The sequence below is a fragment of the Aptenodytes forsteri genome, unplaced genomic scaffold, assembly GCF_000699145.1.
Source record: "Aptenodytes forsteri isolate BGI_AS27 unplaced genomic scaffold, ASM69914v1 Scaffold321, whole genome shotgun sequence".
In the NCBI taxonomy this organism is placed as follows: domain Eukaryota; kingdom Metazoa; phylum Chordata; class Aves; order Sphenisciformes; family Spheniscidae; genus Aptenodytes; species Aptenodytes forsteri.
The window spans coordinates 1,504,771-1,523,650 of record NW_008795030.1 but is presented as its reverse complement, the minus strand read 5'-3'; the positions used below and the strand labels follow the sequence as shown (position 1 = coordinate 1,523,650).

Here is an 18,880-nt window from a genome sequence, read left to right as displayed (position 1 = left end):
GCGGGCAGCGGGAGGGTGCCTTGCCCTGCCGGCACCCCTTGCCGCCCGCAGGAGAGATCAAACTCCTTGATTTTACTAATCTGATGAGATTGACCCGGCGTCGTTACACCTTTTCGCTAGGATTAAGGGCCAACAGCTGCGGGATGCGAAGGGGGCAGCCGGCTGGAGGGCAGCCTCGGGGCGTGGGGGGGCCACCCCAACGTGGCCTTGCGGGACGTGCTTGGCAGAGAGGCCCCTCGAGATGCGGCAGCCCTGGGACTCGCCCTGAGCCCGCTGCGGAGTGACCTTGCAAAGCACCCCCGTGCCCTTCGCTGGGTGGGGGGGCATCGCTGCCGCCCCACGGGACGGACGCACCCTGGGCCTGGGTGCAATCGTTGGCGTTCACGGGAGGGTGGGTGAGGTGGTGGTGAACGATGCAGAACAGGATGTGTGGAGGAGCGTCCGTCTGTCTCTGTGCTGCCTCGGGTGCTCCTTCCTTTCTGAAAGCACTTCGGTGGCTGCACTTAAACCACCCGTGTTTCTGTCCCGGGGCAGCGCAAGCTGTTGGTTCCCCGGGGCCTCGCTGCAGCTGGCATCGTCCTAGGCAGCGTGGGGTGCTCGGGGGTTCCCCGTCCTCGGTGAGGCCCAGAGCTGCCCTGCACAGGATACGGGACTCGGGGGCATGCGCCGTGCCTGGCTAGCGAGGCAGGGAGCGCGGGGCAGGCAGCTGCCCGTCCATCGCATGCAAACTGCCCTCCACCTCAGCGTGCTCGCCCAGCTTTGGCCGCCGAGGGCGGGAGGACAGCGGCAGCACCCTTGGCTTTTGAGAAATCCAGGCTTTTCGCTGGCACCCTCTGTTTCTAGCTGGGATGCGAGGTAAATGCAGCATCCCGCCTGTCCTTGGTTTTTCCTTTCCCTCTTCAGGGTTGGGACCTGCTGCCATGTGTCGGGCGCGGGGCCCCTGCCCTGCTGCAAACTCTTGTCTCTGCAGGGGACCTCTCCCACCCAGCTTCACTGCCACCTTAGCCAGTGCCGGGCTGGCTGGGGTGGTTCATAGCTTGGCACCCACGCCCGACGCTGGGAGTGGTGCCGGGGTTTACGGCTTATCTCCTGTCTCACCTTCGCCAGGAGGCTGAGTAACCGGGGGTTAAGTCAGGGGCGCGTCCCCCCACCCTGCGTCCCCGCAGTCTGGCCCTCCTGGTGCTGCACGTTTGCAGGAAGCTGCAGAGTTTGGCCCTGCTGCTTGGAGGCAGCCGAAGGAGGCTGAATACAAGGCAGCGAAGCCTTCAGGGACGTGTTTTGTCTGCAGCAAGCAGAGACTCCTCTCCGAGAGCGCTATCATTCCCCAGGGCCGCGGGCACCTTGGGAAGGCTGTAGTTTGTTGCCTCCTGCTGAAAGCGAGACCTTCCTTAAACATGAGAGCAGCAGGTCCTGGGTTGCCAGCTCTGTGTCTGGGGGTTAGATCCTATGGTGCAATTTCAGGCTTAGAAATAACCACCTGACTTCCAGTTTGGTCCCAAACTTATCTCTCTATTTAGGACCCTCCTTCCCACCCCCCAGCACGTAAGGGAAGAGGCTGGTGGCCTCCTTGGCAATCCCAGGGGAGAGCAGAGACCTCTCCCTGGTGAAGCTTCACCCCCGCAATGGGCTGTTGGTGACGGATTTAGCAAGTCACAGCACATCACCTGGATCCCTGCAGCTGTGCGTGGGCTTAGCTAGCGGCAAATCCCATCTTAGCCTCTGTGGGTAGGTGATGGTTAGGACAGGGTAAGGTTATTGCCGTGTGCGGGGCAGCACCGAGCCCTCCCCTGCGCCTGGCTGGGGCTGATGCTCAGGATCCCCTTGGTTATGGTGTGGGCCTGGGCACTCACGATTAAACTGAGGAGCTGATGGATCTTAAAGGGTTGCTACCATTTGCTGTGGCTCGTGGAAAAAGTTTTGTGGGGTTGTTCTTGTCTCTGCCCCGTCTCCTTCCCCCAGCGCCTCACGAGAGCCGTGGCAGCACCGTGAGCTCCCAGCCGCTCGGGCACGGGGGTCCAGGCAGTAGCTAAACCAACACCCTGCTTGTACCTAAACCCTCCCTCAGGGCTTGACAAGGGGTATCCTTGTGCATTTGGGAATCCAAGAGCCTCTTTGTTGCCTCTCTAGAGCTCCCGGAGAACTGGACTGATACCCGCGAGACGCTGCTGGAGGGGATGCTCTTCAGCCTCAAGTACATGGGCATGACGCTGGTGGAGCAGCCCAAGGGAGAGGAGCTCTCTGCGGCCGCCGTCAAAAGGATCGTCGCCACTGTGAGTGTCCGTGCTGGAGCAGAGCCCTGTCTCCTGCTGTTCAAACAAGTCTGTCACCGGGGAGTTTCAAAAGCCGCAGGTCTGGAGGCAGTGCTGTCCGTCTGCAGGCTGGGGGGTGTCAGGATTGCAGGTCCAGCCCTTCCAGGGGTGAGCAGGCGTCTGGTGGTGTAGGTAGAAATGCAGACAGTGGCACTGGCAAGCCCTCAGGACCAGCCCCAGCCCGTGGATGGGGCAGGCTGCGGAGAGCTGGTGTTACGTGTCTGAGCTCTGGCTCCCCTTGATAAGCTTTGGGTGACCCTGGGTGTGGAAGAAGCCTCTGACCTGGTGAAATCAGCCTTCCCCAGGTTCATCTCTCCTCTTGCAAGGCAGGGACAGTGTTTTGAGCACGGCCAGCGCATGACCAAGAGCTGGCATGCAGTCCTGGGTTTTCCTTCCCGGGATTTGGAGGGTTAAGAGGAGAAGGGAGCAGGACAGCTTGCTCCGATTCCCAGCCAATACAGCCGCTGTCCTGCTGTAACCTCTGATGCAAGAGGGACCGGTTTCCAGCCATCCTCTAGCACCAAGCCTCCCTGGAGCCCCTGCTCACTGGGCTCCAAGTAAAATTAACGCTTCTTTAAGCCCTTATAAAACTGAATGAGGCAAAGACCCAATTGTACATTTAACTGTCGTAAAACTCAATAGGGTGGCGAACTGTGCTGGGTAATGACGGATCCTTTCCTGGCATGTGCTGAGCTGGAAGGGAGGAGAGCACTTGCATGAAACGGGAGCCGCTGGCAGAGCCCTTCACGACTGCTCTGATCGACCGAGAACAGAGCCTTTAAATAAAAGCCCAGGGCTGAGGCCAGCCTCGGAGGGGCAGGACTGACCGCCGGCTGGTCTGGATGTGGCTCAAGTGAGGTCCCCAGGGAGCAGGGCTGAGGTCTGCAACTGGCTAGCTGTGTATTTTTTTTGTTGTTTTCTGAGTTTGGGGTTTTTTTGAGAGAGAAGCTGGACAGCGAGCTGAATGTAACCCAAAGGCTGAAAGCACGAGACTAGTAAATAAGAGAAAGTGGCCCTTAAAAGTCTAGTTACTTTTTAAGCCGCTGTCCTGACCTTGGTGTGGGGGGTGCTTTGCCACTCGAGCGGGGTTTGGCAGCACAGCTCGAAGCCGGCTGCTTGGGAGCCCACGTCCTGCAGGATCGTCCTTCTCCCTTGTTCGTGCTGGTGTCCCCCTCTGCTCCGGAGCTGGCCCTAAAGACAAGACTCCCCGGGGTTTCACCGAGTGCTCACACGGCTCGGCTAGAGCAGCCGCTGCTTCGTGCTGATGGCCGCGGGGAAATCCTTGTGGAGGTGCTGGGCTGGAAGTACCTCCATGGGGTGGGGGGTGCGTGTCCTTGTCTCGTTAATGCCAGCAAAAATCACTGCTTCAGGGAAGGAAGAGTTTTAATGAGTGCCTTATCACACCTGGTAGTAAATTCAGTCTCTAGTACTAACAAGTGCTATTAATATGCCTGTTGGGTAGTCCGTATCTGGAATCTCTGCTCTGCTCACGTAGCTTTGGATGTATCGGTGTTAAAAGCCTGTAACTTTCCTCTCCCTCTTTTCCTTCCGAAGGCGAAAGCGAGTGGAAAGAAACTGCAGAAAGTGACCCTGAAAGTCTCGCCCAGAGGGATCGTGTTAAACGACAGCGGAACGAACGAGCTGATCGAGAACATCTCCATATACAGGTGGGTTACGGGACGCGCTTCAGTGGGTGTGTGCTCTGAGGCTCCTTGTCTGCTCCGGTCTCCACCTGGGCCGAGCTGATGTCGCGCTGGCCATCACGTCTTGATGGAAGGCAGTGGTGAGGGAAGGAGGGTGGTTGCTAAATTTAAGGTAAATTTATGTCTGGTGCAATAAGTGTCCAGCCGGGGATAAGGAAAGACGTGACGAGCCTGGAGGTGTCGTGTGTGCAGTCTACCGATCCACGGCCAAGCGCTTCACGGCCACGCGTGGCTTTACTGCCTCTTATTGGCACTAGAAACGCCAAAGCGTCCGGGGTGACGGCAAGAGTTGAATACGGAGGATGGTCAGAGCATCTCCAAGCGGGCAAGGACGTGACCGCCGGAGCCGGGGCTGCCCTCCCCTCGCTGGCTGCTCTGCACCTCTGATACATTTAAATAGCTCTGACAAAGAGCCGGGCTGGGACAGTTGTTGAGACCCAGTACCGGTGTGGGGAGGGCGGGGATGGATTATCCCATATCCGCTCCTCGGGCTTTGGCAAATATTTCTTCCAAAGAGGCTGGAGGCAGGCGCAGGCCTGGCGGAGCAGAGCTCAGCTTGGATCTGGCCCTTTCCATCTTCTCCGTCCCTTCTCCCTCTACATCCCCCACGCTCTGCTTCTGTCCTTCACCTGCTGCTCTGCCCCCCTTTGCTAAATGCGGGATGGGGAGCACTGGGTTGGGGCACTCTCTCTAACCAGCTACTAACCCGCTTGCTTTTCTCCAGTTCAAACTAAGCAGTCGCGTACAGCCACTGGTGCTGAGCCCCAGCCCTCCCCAGGAGACAAACCCGCTGCTAAAGAGCAGAGCTGGGTGAAGCGGCCACGCCAAAATCGGGATCGCTGCGCCGGTGTAAAAGCAGGCAGAGCCGCGGGGCCGGGGTTTTTAGATGCTGCCTTAAATTCTCCCCAGATGCTTTAACAGCCGTTGATAAAGCTGTGCCCCCCGTCAGTGCTCATGTACGAGCGTCCCCTTGGTCCGGTTGACTGAAGTCAGCGTGTCCTAAATAGGCTGTTGATGTGGGGACTGATGCTGTTCCCCGGAGATGCTGGCACTGTGGGAGTGGGGATCACGGCGAAAGCTGGGGTCTCTGTGCGTGGGGGGTCATCTCCCCACCCTGCGAGCGTGCTCCACCAGTGGCGGTCCCAGGGCTTTCCTCTTAACACCTCTACTGTCTTCTCTTCGGCTTTTCTATTCACCGGGATGATGCTGGCTCTGAGCTCTTGCCCCAGATCATGTGCTGGGGCAGGACGGGGTGACCGCGGCTAAAACGCAGCCACCGTCACCGGACATGTCGCTGCCAGAGGCCTCTGTCATAAAACTGGCTCGCTTCAGAGGCAGGTGTGAGTTATCCTTTCCCTGGAAATTAATGGCCGTCGAATATCGAGCTGAGCGCTGGGGGTTGCTGGAAGGGCCACGTGCCTGTGCAGACGACCTTCTGCGGCTTCGTCACGATTATTAAAAGAGTGGCCACGCCGCTTTGGGAACAAACGGGAGGAAGGAATGAACTTCCAAGTGCCTCTTTAACCCAGAGCACGGCTCAGCTCTGGAAGACAAAATATAGGCCATTGAGCAGAGGCATCCTCACACGCAACAAGAAACTCATGCAGTGTAAGTAAATTTTGAATGTGGCTTGTTAAGTCCCAGCACCTGCTGGGAACTGGGACCTTCCAGTCCCCTCCCTGCAAACTCTTGGGGGCAGCAAGAGCAGGAGCTGAATGGGCGTCGTGGGGCCATGGGAAAACTTTTACTGAAGTGTCCCACTTTTTCCTTGGGTTTTCTCTTTCCTTAACACCTGTTTGATCTGTCGCGTGCCCAGGGAAGAGGCTTTGCTCGCTGCTAACGCCTGCCGCCTTGCACTAAACCTCCGGGGCTGCTCCGGCCTGTGCTCGCTGGCTTCAGACGAGACGCTCAGTCCTGCAGCTCCTGGTGCAGATGGACCCGCGGGAGGCAGGGGTGGCTGATGCTGAGGGACCCGCTGCCCCGCAGAAGGGAGCTGAGCCCTCGGTCACAGCCTGATCTCCCCAAACAGGTCAGCCTGTTGCTATTCCAGAGTCTTGTTCGGCATTTCGGAGTCAGCCCTGCCCTGCCCGGGGGCTGGGAGAGACACGGCCATCCTGGGGATGCTCCACCGGGGCGGCCGAGCCTCCTTCCCCGTGTCCCATGTGCTCAGGGGTCTCGGAGCATCCCGTGCATCTGCTACCGCGGATCTCGGAGCCTGAATTTCAGCCTTTCCAACAGCTTTTCTTGGGCACCCCTGCATCAATTTCTTTCCCTGGTTTGAGCCTCAAGATTAAATCGTAGGCTGAGAACAAGTCCTTCTCTCTCTCCTTGCAAGCTTATCCTCCACAGAGAATCTTCCGGAGTTGCTCTTCTGAAGGCAGAGCATTTATCAGGTGTAGTCCCAGGCTGGCACACTGCAGAGTCTTTACCTTCTCTAACCTGTCCTTTCCCACAAGGTGAAACATTTTCTCTTCTCTCCTGCCTCTGCGTGTGATACACGTGGTTCATGCCGTGGCTGCGGGAGTTGCTCTGGGCTTCTCTTACGCTCAAGCCAGTGGCATCGACTCCTCTGCTTTGGGAAGGAGGTGCACTGAAGCCTGGTAACGCTCCCACGCTCCCTCTGCCTTCCCTGCTTGGCCCCGGAGCTGGAAGCCCTGGGGTAGGCGCTTGCTGGCAGGTCAGAGGAGGGGTTGGTTGATCTCCCTTGCACACAGTGCCCCGGACAAGACGTTTCGTTCTGTCTTTCAGGATATCCTACTGCACGGCAGACAAGATCCACGATAAAGTGTTTGCCTACATTGCCCAGAACCAGCTCAATGAGAACCTGGAGTGCCATGCCTTCCTCTGTACCAAACGGAAAATGGTCAGTCCAGAGGAAGAAATGGGGATGTGGCTGTAGGAGGAGGAAGCAGAGAGGGGCTGCGCCGGTGAGATAACAGCTCTGCCCCTAGTTAGAGCGAGGGGGGGCCCTGCCCCAGCGAACGGCCACGGGAGAGCACCCACCCTCCGCCTGCCCACAGGCAGTTAATCCTGGCGATGCTGCCCAGTGCCTGGCCATCACTCTCGAGCAGGCGTAACTCCGGGCTGGATTCAGCCCATCTTGGCAGGTAAAAGCCTTTCTGCCCCAAGGTCTGGGCCAGGGGTGAGAGGACCTGGCCCTGCACCGGCACCTGAAACATCCCTGCCGTGCTGCGGTCCCAGCTGCTGGGACTCTTCCCCGCTCAGCATCCACTTCCCTGGGCTGCTGGAGCCGGTCTGAGCCCGGCGTGCGGAGAGGCTTTGGCAGGCAGGGAGGTCTCCGGGGAGGCTGGCAGCGAGGTGCCCAGGGGCGGCCTCCTTGATGGGAAGTATTTAGCCAGTGGTTCTGGGCTCACTGCCCTGCCTTCCTCACATTTCTTGCCCTTGAAGCTCCTTGTCCAATTTTTAGCAGCGTCTTTGCAGACAGGGCCATGTCCTCCCCGCGGGAGCAGCGCAGGAGACCCCGCTGCATGCCGAGGATGGGGCTTGGAGCAGAGACCTGTGTGTAGAAAACGGTCTCTGGCTCTTGCTTTGAACCCGCTTGTGGGATTTTTTCCCTGCTGATTCAGTGCATCAGGATGGGCAGGGACCCAGCACCGACGAGCTGGCGAGGGAGAGAAGTGGGCACTGGCTGCAAGCTGGGCAAGGAGAGCCCTGGGGGTCTCTCCAGTGGAGCCAGGGCTGGGGCTGAGCCCCCTCCCTGTGGCAGGAAGGGGCTTTAGGGGAGAGGAAGGGCAGGTCAGACCCCTCTGCCCCCAGAAATCCTTCCCCTGGTGCCCGTTGCGGGGCCCGAGCCGAGAACAGGATCTCCCAAATCCGCAGGGAAACAAACCTCCCGAGAGCCATTCCCAGCCGGTGCATCCCGGCGTGGTGACTCCTGGGTCCTTGCGAGCATCCCTGTGCTCGGGACGCGGCCACCGCAGCTCTGTTAATATTCTGCGCTTCTCCTGACTTTTTTTTTCCGGGGAGAGAATAATGGAAGCTACAAGTTGTCTCTCCTTTCTGCAGCGTGCGCTCCCATCCTTGCACGGCGAAGATAAGCCTCGCTCTGCAAATTAAAATTTAAATCTCTCCAGTGCTAAAAGAATTATCTCAGTGGTACATCAGCTCAGTGTGTCTCCCTCCAAATAAAGTTCTCCACAAGGCCTTTTGTGGCAAAAACTAGGAATATATATATTTTTTTTTCCCTTTAAAACGCGTGCACGTTATGCTGGTGAGGTGATGCCCTGCTCCCAGACCAGGGACTGTCCCTGCCCCCAGGGCAGGGTCCCTGAATGTGCGCACAGCTACCAGTCACGGGCATATAATTAGTCCATATTTTTAGTTCATGGGTAATTCTCAACGGTAGCTGGGTCTATTAAACTTGATTCAGATGTGACAGCTTAAATTGTAAACAGCTGTGAGGAGTTTCATACTTAATTACCATATTTAAGTTTTTGCCATAAAGCATTTGCACTTCCATCAAAGATGTAAATAGCTCCGACATTCAAATGAGCTCTCCTGCTTTGCGAGGCTTAATTGGCACCGATAGGTCTCCTTGCCCCTCCCGCACAGGAGCGCCTGGCTTTTGGGGGCCGCCCGTGCCCCGTTCGGGGCCCCCCCCCCCCACGTCTCCATCCTCCGAGCTACCGGGGGGCTGCGGGTTACGGACCCGGATCTGGGTTTGTTTAGTTTGCAACTTAGTAAAACGAACTCGCGCCTCAGGGCTCCTGCAGCGCGCCAGCCTTGCAGGGTGTTACTCGTTATCTCCTTGCACTTAAACTGCTCGTGAGCGCTGCCTTCTCCTAATGAAACTGGCATTTATGTCACTATTTATACATCTCCAGCAACTCGGGCTATTTAAGGTGGTGGGGTTTTTTAATGCTGCTCAAGCTCTTGGCTTGGTGAGGAACGGAGGGGCTGAAGGGGAAGGTGTCCCTGCTCCTGCTGCGGCCCTGGCTGTTGCAAAACAAACCCACGCTGTTGGTCTAAGCCAGCGAGACCCCAGCTTAGCTCGGGAGAACCAGGGGAAGACCCTGGGATCTCTCTTGTCCTGCCTCTAAGATTGCTCCCCGTTGGAGAGAGCTGCAAAGTTGTGGCGTTTTACCCTGTCGCTCTCGGAGCGTCCTCGTGCATGCGGTCGTGCACGGTGCTGGGGAGGGATGGACCGCGGCTCTGTGCATCCCTCCCCAGCACTGGTATGGCCTGCAGCGGCGTGGTCCAGGGCTCGGCCCCGGGCGCTGATTCCCTTTGAGATGTTGGTCGTTCTGGTGGGTGATGCCCGTCGCGTCGGTCGCCCCAGCCGAGCCCTGGAGCGGGGAGCCAGATCCCTCAGGGAGCTGCAAGGACGAGCCCGGGGCCGTGTAGCACTTGCACTTGTTTAGATCATGCTTAGGTGTGGGGTGCAGGAAAAGCTGCGCCGGGGCGGGGAGCCAGATCCCTCAGTGCAAGGACGAGCCCGGGGGCCGTGTAGCACTTGCACTTGTTTAGATCACGCTTAGGTGTGGGGTGCAGGAAAAGCTGCACGTGCCCCACGGTCAGGAGCAGCTCTTCTCTCCCCATCCGTCAGCGCGATGGCTGTGACAGCCATGTCCCTGCCTCCTCCGTCTTCCCATTACACCTGAAGACGTATCTATAATGAGCTGCGTGTCCTACACGGAGCAAGTCTCTGCTTCCATCAATATTTGATTACCCCTCCCCAGCCAGACGGGGAGCGCAGAGCGGAGGACTGGTTGGATCCGGGTTAACATGAATCTGCAAAGCAAAACCTCCAAATGATTTAAATCTACACGAGGACCCGTCGATTAACATGCTGCCTCACCACTGTCCTTCCAGGCGCAAGCGGTCACCCTCACCGTTGCCCAGGCCTTCAAAATCGCATTTGAGTTCTGGCAAGCGGCTAAGGAAGGTGAGTTTTTTCCTCCTCTTCCCACTCTTCACGTGAAAGTTCAAGGGATGACTTTGGGTTTTTTCCAGCTTTCAAGTGCTTTTTCCCCTTGCCCTCCAAATTTCCAGGCTGCTGTTAAGGTTGGTCCAACCTCTGGTGTGATTTAAGGCATCTTCCAGGTTTCGCTCGACAGCCTTGTAAATCCAGCCAAATTTTGGCTGCGCTCCTTTCTTGCAGGTGGGGTGTGAAGGACCTGGTGCTTGTCTGTGGTGCCTCAGAGCCCTGCCGCTGTTGGGATTTTTGCTTTCACCTTCCACGAGATTATAAAATGCACCCAGAGCGTGGGCTGCTGTGGGCAGAGGAGACCTGGTGGCCTCTCCTAGCTGTCCCTCCTCCCTAAATGCTTGTGGGGAAGTGCTCTGCGGGCAGTGACGGGGTCTCCTTCTTTTGCAGAGAAGGAGAAGCGGGAAAGGTCCATCTTGGAAGGAGAAGGGACGAGCAGCCCCAGCTCGGAAGCCCCTGCCCACCCCGACGCACGTAAGTCACCAACAGCAGAGCTTTGCTTCGGGCTCGGGGACGGGGAACAGCCTGAGGTCTGCGGGGTTTTCCCTGAACGGGGCAGGCTCCTGGGAGGGCTTTGAAGACCAGTAAGGAGCAAACGCTTTTGTCGTAGCGGAGATGTTGCCCTCGGCAGAGCGTTTGGGATGCAGCGTCTGCCTGCCGAGTCCTTCCTTCTCCCCCTTAAATATCTTGTGCAGCCCCTCGTACACAGCTGCTGCCACCCCAAATCTGTTTAATTCTGCCCCAGGCAAATTGGCCGTAATGTCCTTGTGAGCTTAGCGTGGACCCCCCACATCCCAAGTTTGATTTTGGGTTTGTCTCGGACCCAAAACACTTGCCATCCCATCGGCTGAAGGAGATGGACGTCCAGGTGCCGCTCTGCCTCCGGCTCCCCTAAGGAAGGAGAGGTGCGTGAAAATAAAGCAATTAAATAGTAAAGCCCCTCATAATTCAGTGCCTGGCTGTAGGTCCTCTGCTGCCTCTGAAATGCAAGACGTGTAGCCAGGGAGAAGTGGGACAAAAGGCTAATCTCTTCCATGCTGGCCACGGAGATAAGAGGATTTGGCACAGAGGAAAATAGCATTCAACTGGGCTTCCCTCCAGGCCGGCACGTCTCATTTCTTCATGTGAAGGCCCAGGACTGGAGGAATCTGTCGCAAATGGTGGCACACCGGGATAAGTGAGGCCCAGGGCTGCCGCAGGTGTAGGAATGGGCTCCGGCGTCTGCCTGGGGGATGCTCCGCAGCTGGGGCGCTTCTGCATCCACCCTTACTGCAGGGTGACGGGGAGGATTTGAGGCTTCCCTGAAACAACCCAGCCTGCGGTGTACCGGCAGCCCCCCAGCTACAAACTGCTCTTCACCCAGTGCAGGATTTGCCCTCGGTCCTGTAAAATAATAACGCATCTTTGTAAGACGCTGAATCGATGCCGTGGGCTGAGCTGAGGATACCGCCCGGGTTCTGTTCCCACCGTGGGGTTGGGATGTCCCGGTCAGCTCTGCCTGGGCCTGATCCTGACTCATCCTGAATGTAAGTGGGTACCCAGGAGCCTCCCCTGATGGCTGCTGGAGGGACGAGCCGGCCGATCCTCCCTTGCGTCCCTGTCGAGAGGGTCTCAGGTGCCTGATCTGAGCATCACGAATTATTCAGGCTGAAACCATGGCCCCCGCTGGGGTGAACGCAGCTCCTCCATGGTAAGGTTTGGGGCCATTCTGAAGGAATTTGATGCAACCCTTTGATTCCCCTCTTGAGGGGAAGCGATTACTGCAGAAAGGCTTGGTTTTGTGTCATCTCTGTTTTCCCCTCCCCTGCCTCATTCCCTCTCTGCTCTGTTCACAGCAGCAGCCACAGGGAACTTGCTGGATTTAGAAGATCCTGCCAAATCGCCCCTGACCAGCAGCGCAAACTCCCCACACTTAGATAACAGCATGTTTGGGCCCAGCTCCTCTGTAAATAACAACGTGGTGTGGGTAAGTGTGTGCCCGGGGAACCGCGGCATCTGCCGAGCCGGGGGGCTGCGATGCCACCTCCATTTCATGTGCTCCAGGTCCCATCATGGGGCTTTTTCTTGGATAACCCCCCCCCGGGAGCCCTGGGGCGGCTGAGCCGTTCAGGCAGGGTTTCAGAGATGCCCGAGCGAGCTGGGTTTCAGTGTCCTACTTGAAATGATCGATTACTGTTCAAGTACCTACTGCCCTTTTTAGGCTCTGTAAATAAATGAACGAGATTGCGAGGCACTCTGAGAAACGCCGCTGTCAGATAATTGAATATTACTTATTCTCAAGCAGCATTTCTCAGTGGTTTGTCACTTAATTGAGAGACCACCTAACTGCTCTGTTCAGGGGAAAAAATCATTATGTTGATGGCTTTTGTTTACCGTTCACTAAAACCAGGTTATATTTATGGTTGTTATTACTCTTATTTTTCCCTTGTTCTTGTTTGTGGCTGTATCTGGCTTATATGAGCATGGATGGCTTCTCTAAAATGCCCTCAGTCATCTGGCTTAATTGTTTCATGGACCACTGATAGAAAAATAACGACCCAGCCCATGTGCCTGGGTGTGCATCTGTCAGGGAGCCTCCTCCGTGCCCAAGTGCTCCATCACCAACCGAGCTGGGGCTGATCTTTGAAGCCCCTCTTGACCTGGGACTTCATCCCCGCCACATGCCCTCTCTGGAAACACGCCGTCTGCTAAATATTGGAGAATTGAATGATAAAGGCCTTTGCCTGGAGCCTGTTTCTTGAGTCTGCCGGGTCTGAGCCTGAGGCTTTTCAGGTTAAACCTGAAGATCAACTCTAAGTCATATCAAATCCTGGAGGCTTATCAGGAGTCTCCGATCCCTCCCTTCTTGCAGAGTTTTCATACTTTACATATTACATTAAGGCTGTAAGTGCATCACACGATTTTGGGAATAATCAAGTCTGTCCATAGCAAAGCCCTCGCACAGAGCCCATCCTCCTGCATGGGAAACCTTTCTCCCCCAGGCAACTCAAATGCTTTCCCTGGGAAACCTTAAGAGCAGACCAGAGCTATAAAGGATCCCAGAGCTGCTTTCAAGCAGCGCAGGTTCCCCCTGTGCTGGTGCAGGGTTGCTTTCCGGGTTCCTGATCCAGAAAAGCCCCGAGGGTTGCCTGGAGCATCTTTCGGAGCTCTGTCTGGGTCCCTTCTCTTAGCAGGAACCTGCAGCGTGTGCCAGTCTTGTGGCAGGAGCTGGAAGAGCCGAGGGCTGTGGTTAATCCCAGAGCGGGATGTGGTCCAGCTGATGGGCCAGATCCAGCCCGTGCAGGCAGTGGGGCAGAATTAGCCTGGTTTGGAGACGGTGGGAAAGGGCCAAGCCCCTGCCCCGTCCCTGGGCTGCGAGGGGAGCGCGGCATCCCCGACCCGAGCCCTGGGATCTGCTCTGAGGAAGCCTGGACCACCTGGAGTTACGCCTCTTACCCTGGGGCTTGTGCAGAGAGTGAGATAAAACCTGCCCAAGGAGGCAGAGTGCCGAGAGGAGTGTTGCTTTAGGCACTCGGAAGTCAATATATATATATTTTTTGTCTGCCGTGCTCAAGCGCAGAGCCGGATCTCTCAATACACTTTTGTGCGTTCTCTTAGCAACTGCTTCTCTCTCTTTTTATCTCTTTAACAAAGGAAATGGATGATGGTCTCGACGAGGCATTTTCAAGGTAATTCTAATAATTCCCTTTACAAGTTCACACCACCGCGGACCAGCCCGGGAGACTTGACTAGTGACTGCCTTTTAATAATGCTTCTAATCTAATCAGCCGCCGTGATCTGACCTAGGCAGCTGCCCCATCAGTGCCTCAGCTGTTAATTGAAAGATAGGCTTTGAGGCTGGCTGATAAGCCAAATATTTTGACAACCTTTTAAGGATGGAGAGAGGCTGTATGTGATAGGGAGTTTAATTCCCCAAGCAGTTGGTGTGTCCGCTCCTGCTTGCCGGGGTGGTTTGAGGCTGCCTGTTTCCAGCCCCCACGCTAGCTGCGGCAGTGCTGGTCCCAGCTTCTGGCACGGGGACTTCACCCTTCCTCGCCCCTCCGTGAGGTTTGGACTAACCCTGGGACTTGGTTCCCATCTGTCCCCGAACCAACAGCAACTGCTGAGGGCAGCCTCCCTGCTCCGCTGCTCCCTGTTGCAGCGCGGTTGCATCAGAGTGACTCTGATGCACCAATTTTGAACTCATGCACCTGAGCACGTTCAGAGTTCGTGGCCGTAGCTTCATGTGGCTTAGTTCACTTTCCAATCCAAATTAAGAGCTTCCCTGCACATCCACGCCGAGCAATCCAGCAATGTTAAACAAATCCATTTTCTTTCAGGCGAGTTTTCCTGTCTGTCCTCGTGCAGGCAGGCCCCTGCGGGGTGATGGGGATGCTTTAGTGTTCCCGGGTCCCATCCTCCAGATCAGTGCATGAAGCCGCCCGGCCGCCGTTCGGGCAGCGTGAGCTGCGAAGGCACCAATTTGGGCAAAGAGCTGCCTTGGGTGCAGATGCTACAGGCAGCAGAGAGCTGCCAGGACTCTTCCTCCAGCTGGGAGGAGCTGAAAGAGGGAGTCGGGCAGTAGCAGGGCTGAGCCCAGCGTCGTCACCTCCCCAAGAGCCGCTCGCCTCGGCTGGGGTTTGCAGCAGTGCAAAAACTGCACGCTCAGCCCTAAGGAAACAGACCTTCATGCCTTGTTTGGCTCTCAGGAATGATTTACAGCTTTCACTTCCACGGTAGCCCTGTTCCAAGTTGTGTTCGATAAAGGGGCGGCTTGAATTTATGTCTTAATGTTGTCTATTTTCCTCACCTCTGTTCCTTGCCCTACTTAATTAAGCAGATGTTGTTGGTTGCGGTCTTTTGTTTTGCATTGCTGGATGCCGAGCTGTCGCGTCACCCTTGGCCTTCTCATGACTCAGTATTTGGACTGCTCATCCACCGAGGTGGATGCTTCTGAAAGCGTTCATTTTTCTTTTTTATTAAAAAACATGCGTGTGGCTAGTTTAATCTGAGGCTTATTCAACACGATGCCTCCCCTGGATGAAACACCAAATATTTGAGTTAACCTTTTGGTCCTGGGAGAATTGATGCTGCAGTGTTACATTTTCACAGAGGTATTTAATAACACAACAACAAACTGGGGCTCGTTAGGTTTTGTGAAACATCTAGGGATGGGCTGAGATGAAGACCCTTTAAAGCTGATCCTGTGGGCTGCTAAACATCATCTGAGTCCTGCTGCGTCTTAGCCCAAAGAGTTAAATGCTTGGGCCAGGGAGTGCGGCGGGCAGCGAGCTACAGCACATGCTGCGTGTCCAGACACACCACCGTGAAAACTGAGTCATTGCAGCGAGGCTGCTCCTTTGGTCGGTGGAGCCTTTATGCTGAGATAAGATCCCAGCTATAACGATGCACCCGCCAGCAACAGCTTGGGGGAGGAACACGGCACCGTTCTGTCAGACCATTAATATACGGGATGTCCAGACTGCAAATTCCCTGGATGCCTGTAGGGGAAATGTTAGGACAAACCAGCAGCAAAGCTACAACAAACTTGAGAGAGCTGCAAATGTTACGTGCCGGCTCTCCCCTTACTGAATTATTTCATTCCGTTGGAGGATTTTGAAATGTGGAACTGCAGCTAGGGTTCGGCATTACGGATGCATCAAGCATCCAGGCTATAAACCACACGGATTTGTGTTCTTACTTTCTGTTTTTCTCCCCTCTTAGACTGGCTCAGTCGAGAACAAACCCTCATGTCCTTGACACGGGACTGACGGCTCAAGACATCCAGAGTGCCGAAACGCTCTCACCTGTAGACTGGAACAAAATAGATTCCAACACAGGCGAGAAAGATGATCTGTTCATGTTTTGAGGTCAGATGCATCTAACAGCTGACAAGAGAATAACCACTAAAAGTCTATGGACCGAATCATGCTGTTCCGGGTGCTGTACGCAAGGGACTCTTCTGAGGGCTCTTCACCAAGTCAGTTGATGTTACAGCACAGTTTAGACCAAAGCTTTAGAAATCTAATGCAGATTTTTGTACTTTGCTTTTATCTAAACCACGAGATGCTCTTCACCATATTTATTCATAGCCGTTACAGTTTACATATATTATTGGAAGGTGTGTAGAGCATCTACAAGATTAGGTGGCAATATACCATGGAAGAACCTTCAGCAGTGCCTGTTCCTCTCTGAAAAAGACTATGCAACACCAAAGTCTCTCTGTATGTACTTTTCTAGACAAAGGTCTGCAGATGCAAATGCAATTGCAAGCACAACTGTTACTAATCCACTGTTTCTTGAACAACACGTCACCTGCCTAGGCGGAGGGGAGGAGATTTGCAGCAGCTGCTAACAGTGTTAAAATCAAAGAGGTAGCAGAGATCTTGCTTTTGTTGTGAATGTCTGTGATACTCTCACAGTTGTCAATCACCCCTACGTGTTCTGGCTGTTTCTTCGCCAGCTTCGTATGGGAATTGACACTTTTTTACCCAAAGACTCTTATGAAGTTTTGCACTTTAAAACTTGAACTGAAAGCAATGGTCCGAATTGTCAAGGTAAGCACTGCCTGTAACTTCTCTTCAGAAGCTATTTACCCAAAAAAAACCCCAACCCAGCAATGCTGCAGGTCTGTTTCAAAACTGACTACTCACGCACACCGTTTCTGATGCGACTCAAAATACTAAGGCTCCGTTGCACTGTTGGCTTTAAAAGCAAAACCACCAGGGAGTAACAATTTGTTTTGCTAAAGCATGTTGAAAGTTGCGGGTTGGGTGAACCCAGTAGCACAATAGATCTGTGTTCTTAGCTCTGCTAAGTGGATTTGGCTGTGCATGCCTTTTTGCTGTCTCAAAACCATTTGGTTGTTGCTCACAGTCAATAGACTCAAATGGAATTGGATTAGGCAAGACCAATACCTGGATGTTCAATTAGCAAGAGGTGCCCCTTCCAGCGGTACTCCAATCCTCTTCCCCCCGACACCCGCATCTCCCGTGAGGCTTGGGAAGCTGTCTTCATCTGCTCCTGGAATTGAAAATAAGTAATGGAGGTATAAAGCTTATGCTAATTAAAAGATTAAGTTTAATGATCCTAAATAGTTGCACTGACAGTTTGCAGTGTTTGTGGCCTTATGTGAAGTATACTAATCTGTTTTATAGATTTGTAACTTGGTTTTGAAACACTAATTCATTCCCCAGATAGCTCTTTGTAACTCTCTTAAAACCGCTTGCAGGAAAAAAAAAAAAAGAAAACCCTCTTTGGCAGCTGTAAGAATTTATGAGGAAACAGCTGATGACTCTAACTTTTTTCCCCCCCCCCCCCCAAGTGTTGTTGTGATAAGGTATCGAGGACTTGTGAAGCTGACTCATCATGTCTCTTAATAAGATGTGTGCTCTGTTTATCCTGTAAAATTGTGTTTAAAGCAATTTTACATCCTGAAACTACTGTGCCCATGACTTATTTGATCTTACGTGTAGCATCAGTCTCGCGACTGAAGGAATTATTCAAAGCTTGTCCGTGCTACAGAGGCACACGGCAGAGACATGAACCTGTTGCGTAAGCAACGCCAAAACTGCGCTGAAGTGGTTGTAGCAAGCGCCTTGTCCTGACCCCGGGGAGTGGTGATCTTCCCAGGAAAGAGCTTGGGCTGCAGGAATGGACTGTGAGGATTTCTCTGTACATTGGTATTTCTCCTTTTCTAGAGATTCTAGGAGCATATACTGAAATGCACAATACTATATATGTATGTATATAGTTTTTTAAGAAAACCTTCTGCTGTAAAGAATATCTGTACTGAGGAAAATAAAAGTTCTACCATTTTTTGGAGTGTCTGTGCTGGGTGACTTTATTTTTACCATGGTCCTTTTAATGTGTATTCCTACGGGTTGAGTTCTCTGCCTCCCTTGATGCGGAGCAGTAAGCGATTGGAAACATCCACGGGAGGTTGGTGTCCGTTGGAAGACTCTTTCCAGGGCCGTCCAGGTGGGGAAACGGCTGCAGTTAGACACCAGACCGTGGTGCTGCCCCCAGGAAGCGCTTACGGGGCTGGATGTGGCCACATGGGATGCACAGAGGGACGTGCAACGGCCCCTTTCCGTCCTGCGCCAGGCGGGGGGTGACCGTTGCAGCCTGCTTGGTAAATCCAACCCTGCCTGAGCCCCTGTGTCGCCGGATCGGCCTCCAGGTAAGAACGTGACAGAGGATGAGAGAGGGAAGTCGGTGCTTCGGCCTCGTCTGCAGGTAAACGTGGTGCTGGTAACATCAAAACCCAAAATCTTTTAATTGATAGGGTTTCTGAGTTGCTGCGCGAAGTACTTCTCCCCTGGGGGGGAGTTTAATTTGTACAGCTGCCTTTTAAATTAAAACGGCTCGGAGAGCCCGGCACTGCCCTGTGTATTCGGCCTCTCCCTGCAATTCCTGCCTTTGCTGGCTGCGGGCTTGGAGCGGCCGGGCTCCCACAGCTACTGGGTAACCACGCTGCTAACGCTGGTCTGGGAAGCACAGGGCGAAATTCCGTTGGGGATGCTGACAAACAGATTTAACCTGTGAGTAGCACCACGCTCCCTTTGGGGTGTCAGAGCTGGGCTGCGGGCAGAGCAAAGGGACTTTGCAGAGATGCCTCTCTTCCTGCAGTGTTAGAATAACAAAACAAATTCAATAAAAGTTCATTTTTCTGTTTAAACTGCCTGTTCCAGTGTGAGGAGATGCCCCAGATTATGAGTATTTGAGTACCGGCAGTCTGCGCCTTCATGCGTAACTGATGGCGGTGCCGAGGAACAAATTGATCTTGCAGTTTTGATGTGATCTTTTTTTAAGTGCCGGTTAAGAAACTTTGAGCATCCATTTCCTTCACCCCCGACGGCTGCGTGCTTGGGAGGGAGGGAGGGAGGAAGGGGCTCACCGTGGTGAGAGGCGGCCGTGCCACGAAAAGGCAGCTGCCTGCT

General features: G+C 54.5%; 1 protein-coding gene across 1 annotated transcript in view; it reads left to right on the top strand.

Annotated features, from left to right (window-relative positions):
* LDLRAP1 (low density lipoprotein receptor adaptor protein 1) overlaps positions 1-17,754 on the top strand; it is a 22,062-nt gene extending 4,308 nt beyond the window's left edge. The window contains exons 2-9 of the mRNA XM_009276223.2: positions 2,128-2,270; positions 3,864-3,976; positions 6,761-6,875; positions 9,845-9,917; positions 10,350-10,433; positions 11,795-11,925; positions 13,593-13,627; positions 15,663-17,754. Of these exons, the coding sequence (XP_009274498.1) occupies positions 2,175-2,270; positions 3,864-3,976; positions 6,761-6,875; positions 9,845-9,917; positions 10,350-10,433; positions 11,795-11,925; positions 13,593-13,627; positions 15,663-15,807 (792 nt within the window). The 5' untranslated portion in view covers positions 2,128-2,174 and the 3' untranslated portion in view covers positions 15,808-17,754. The remainder of the gene's footprint in view (positions 1-2,127; positions 2,271-3,863; positions 3,977-6,760; positions 6,876-9,844; positions 9,918-10,349; positions 10,434-11,794; positions 11,926-13,592; positions 13,628-15,662) is intronic.
* Positions 17,755-18,880: the final 1,126 nt, after the last annotated feature.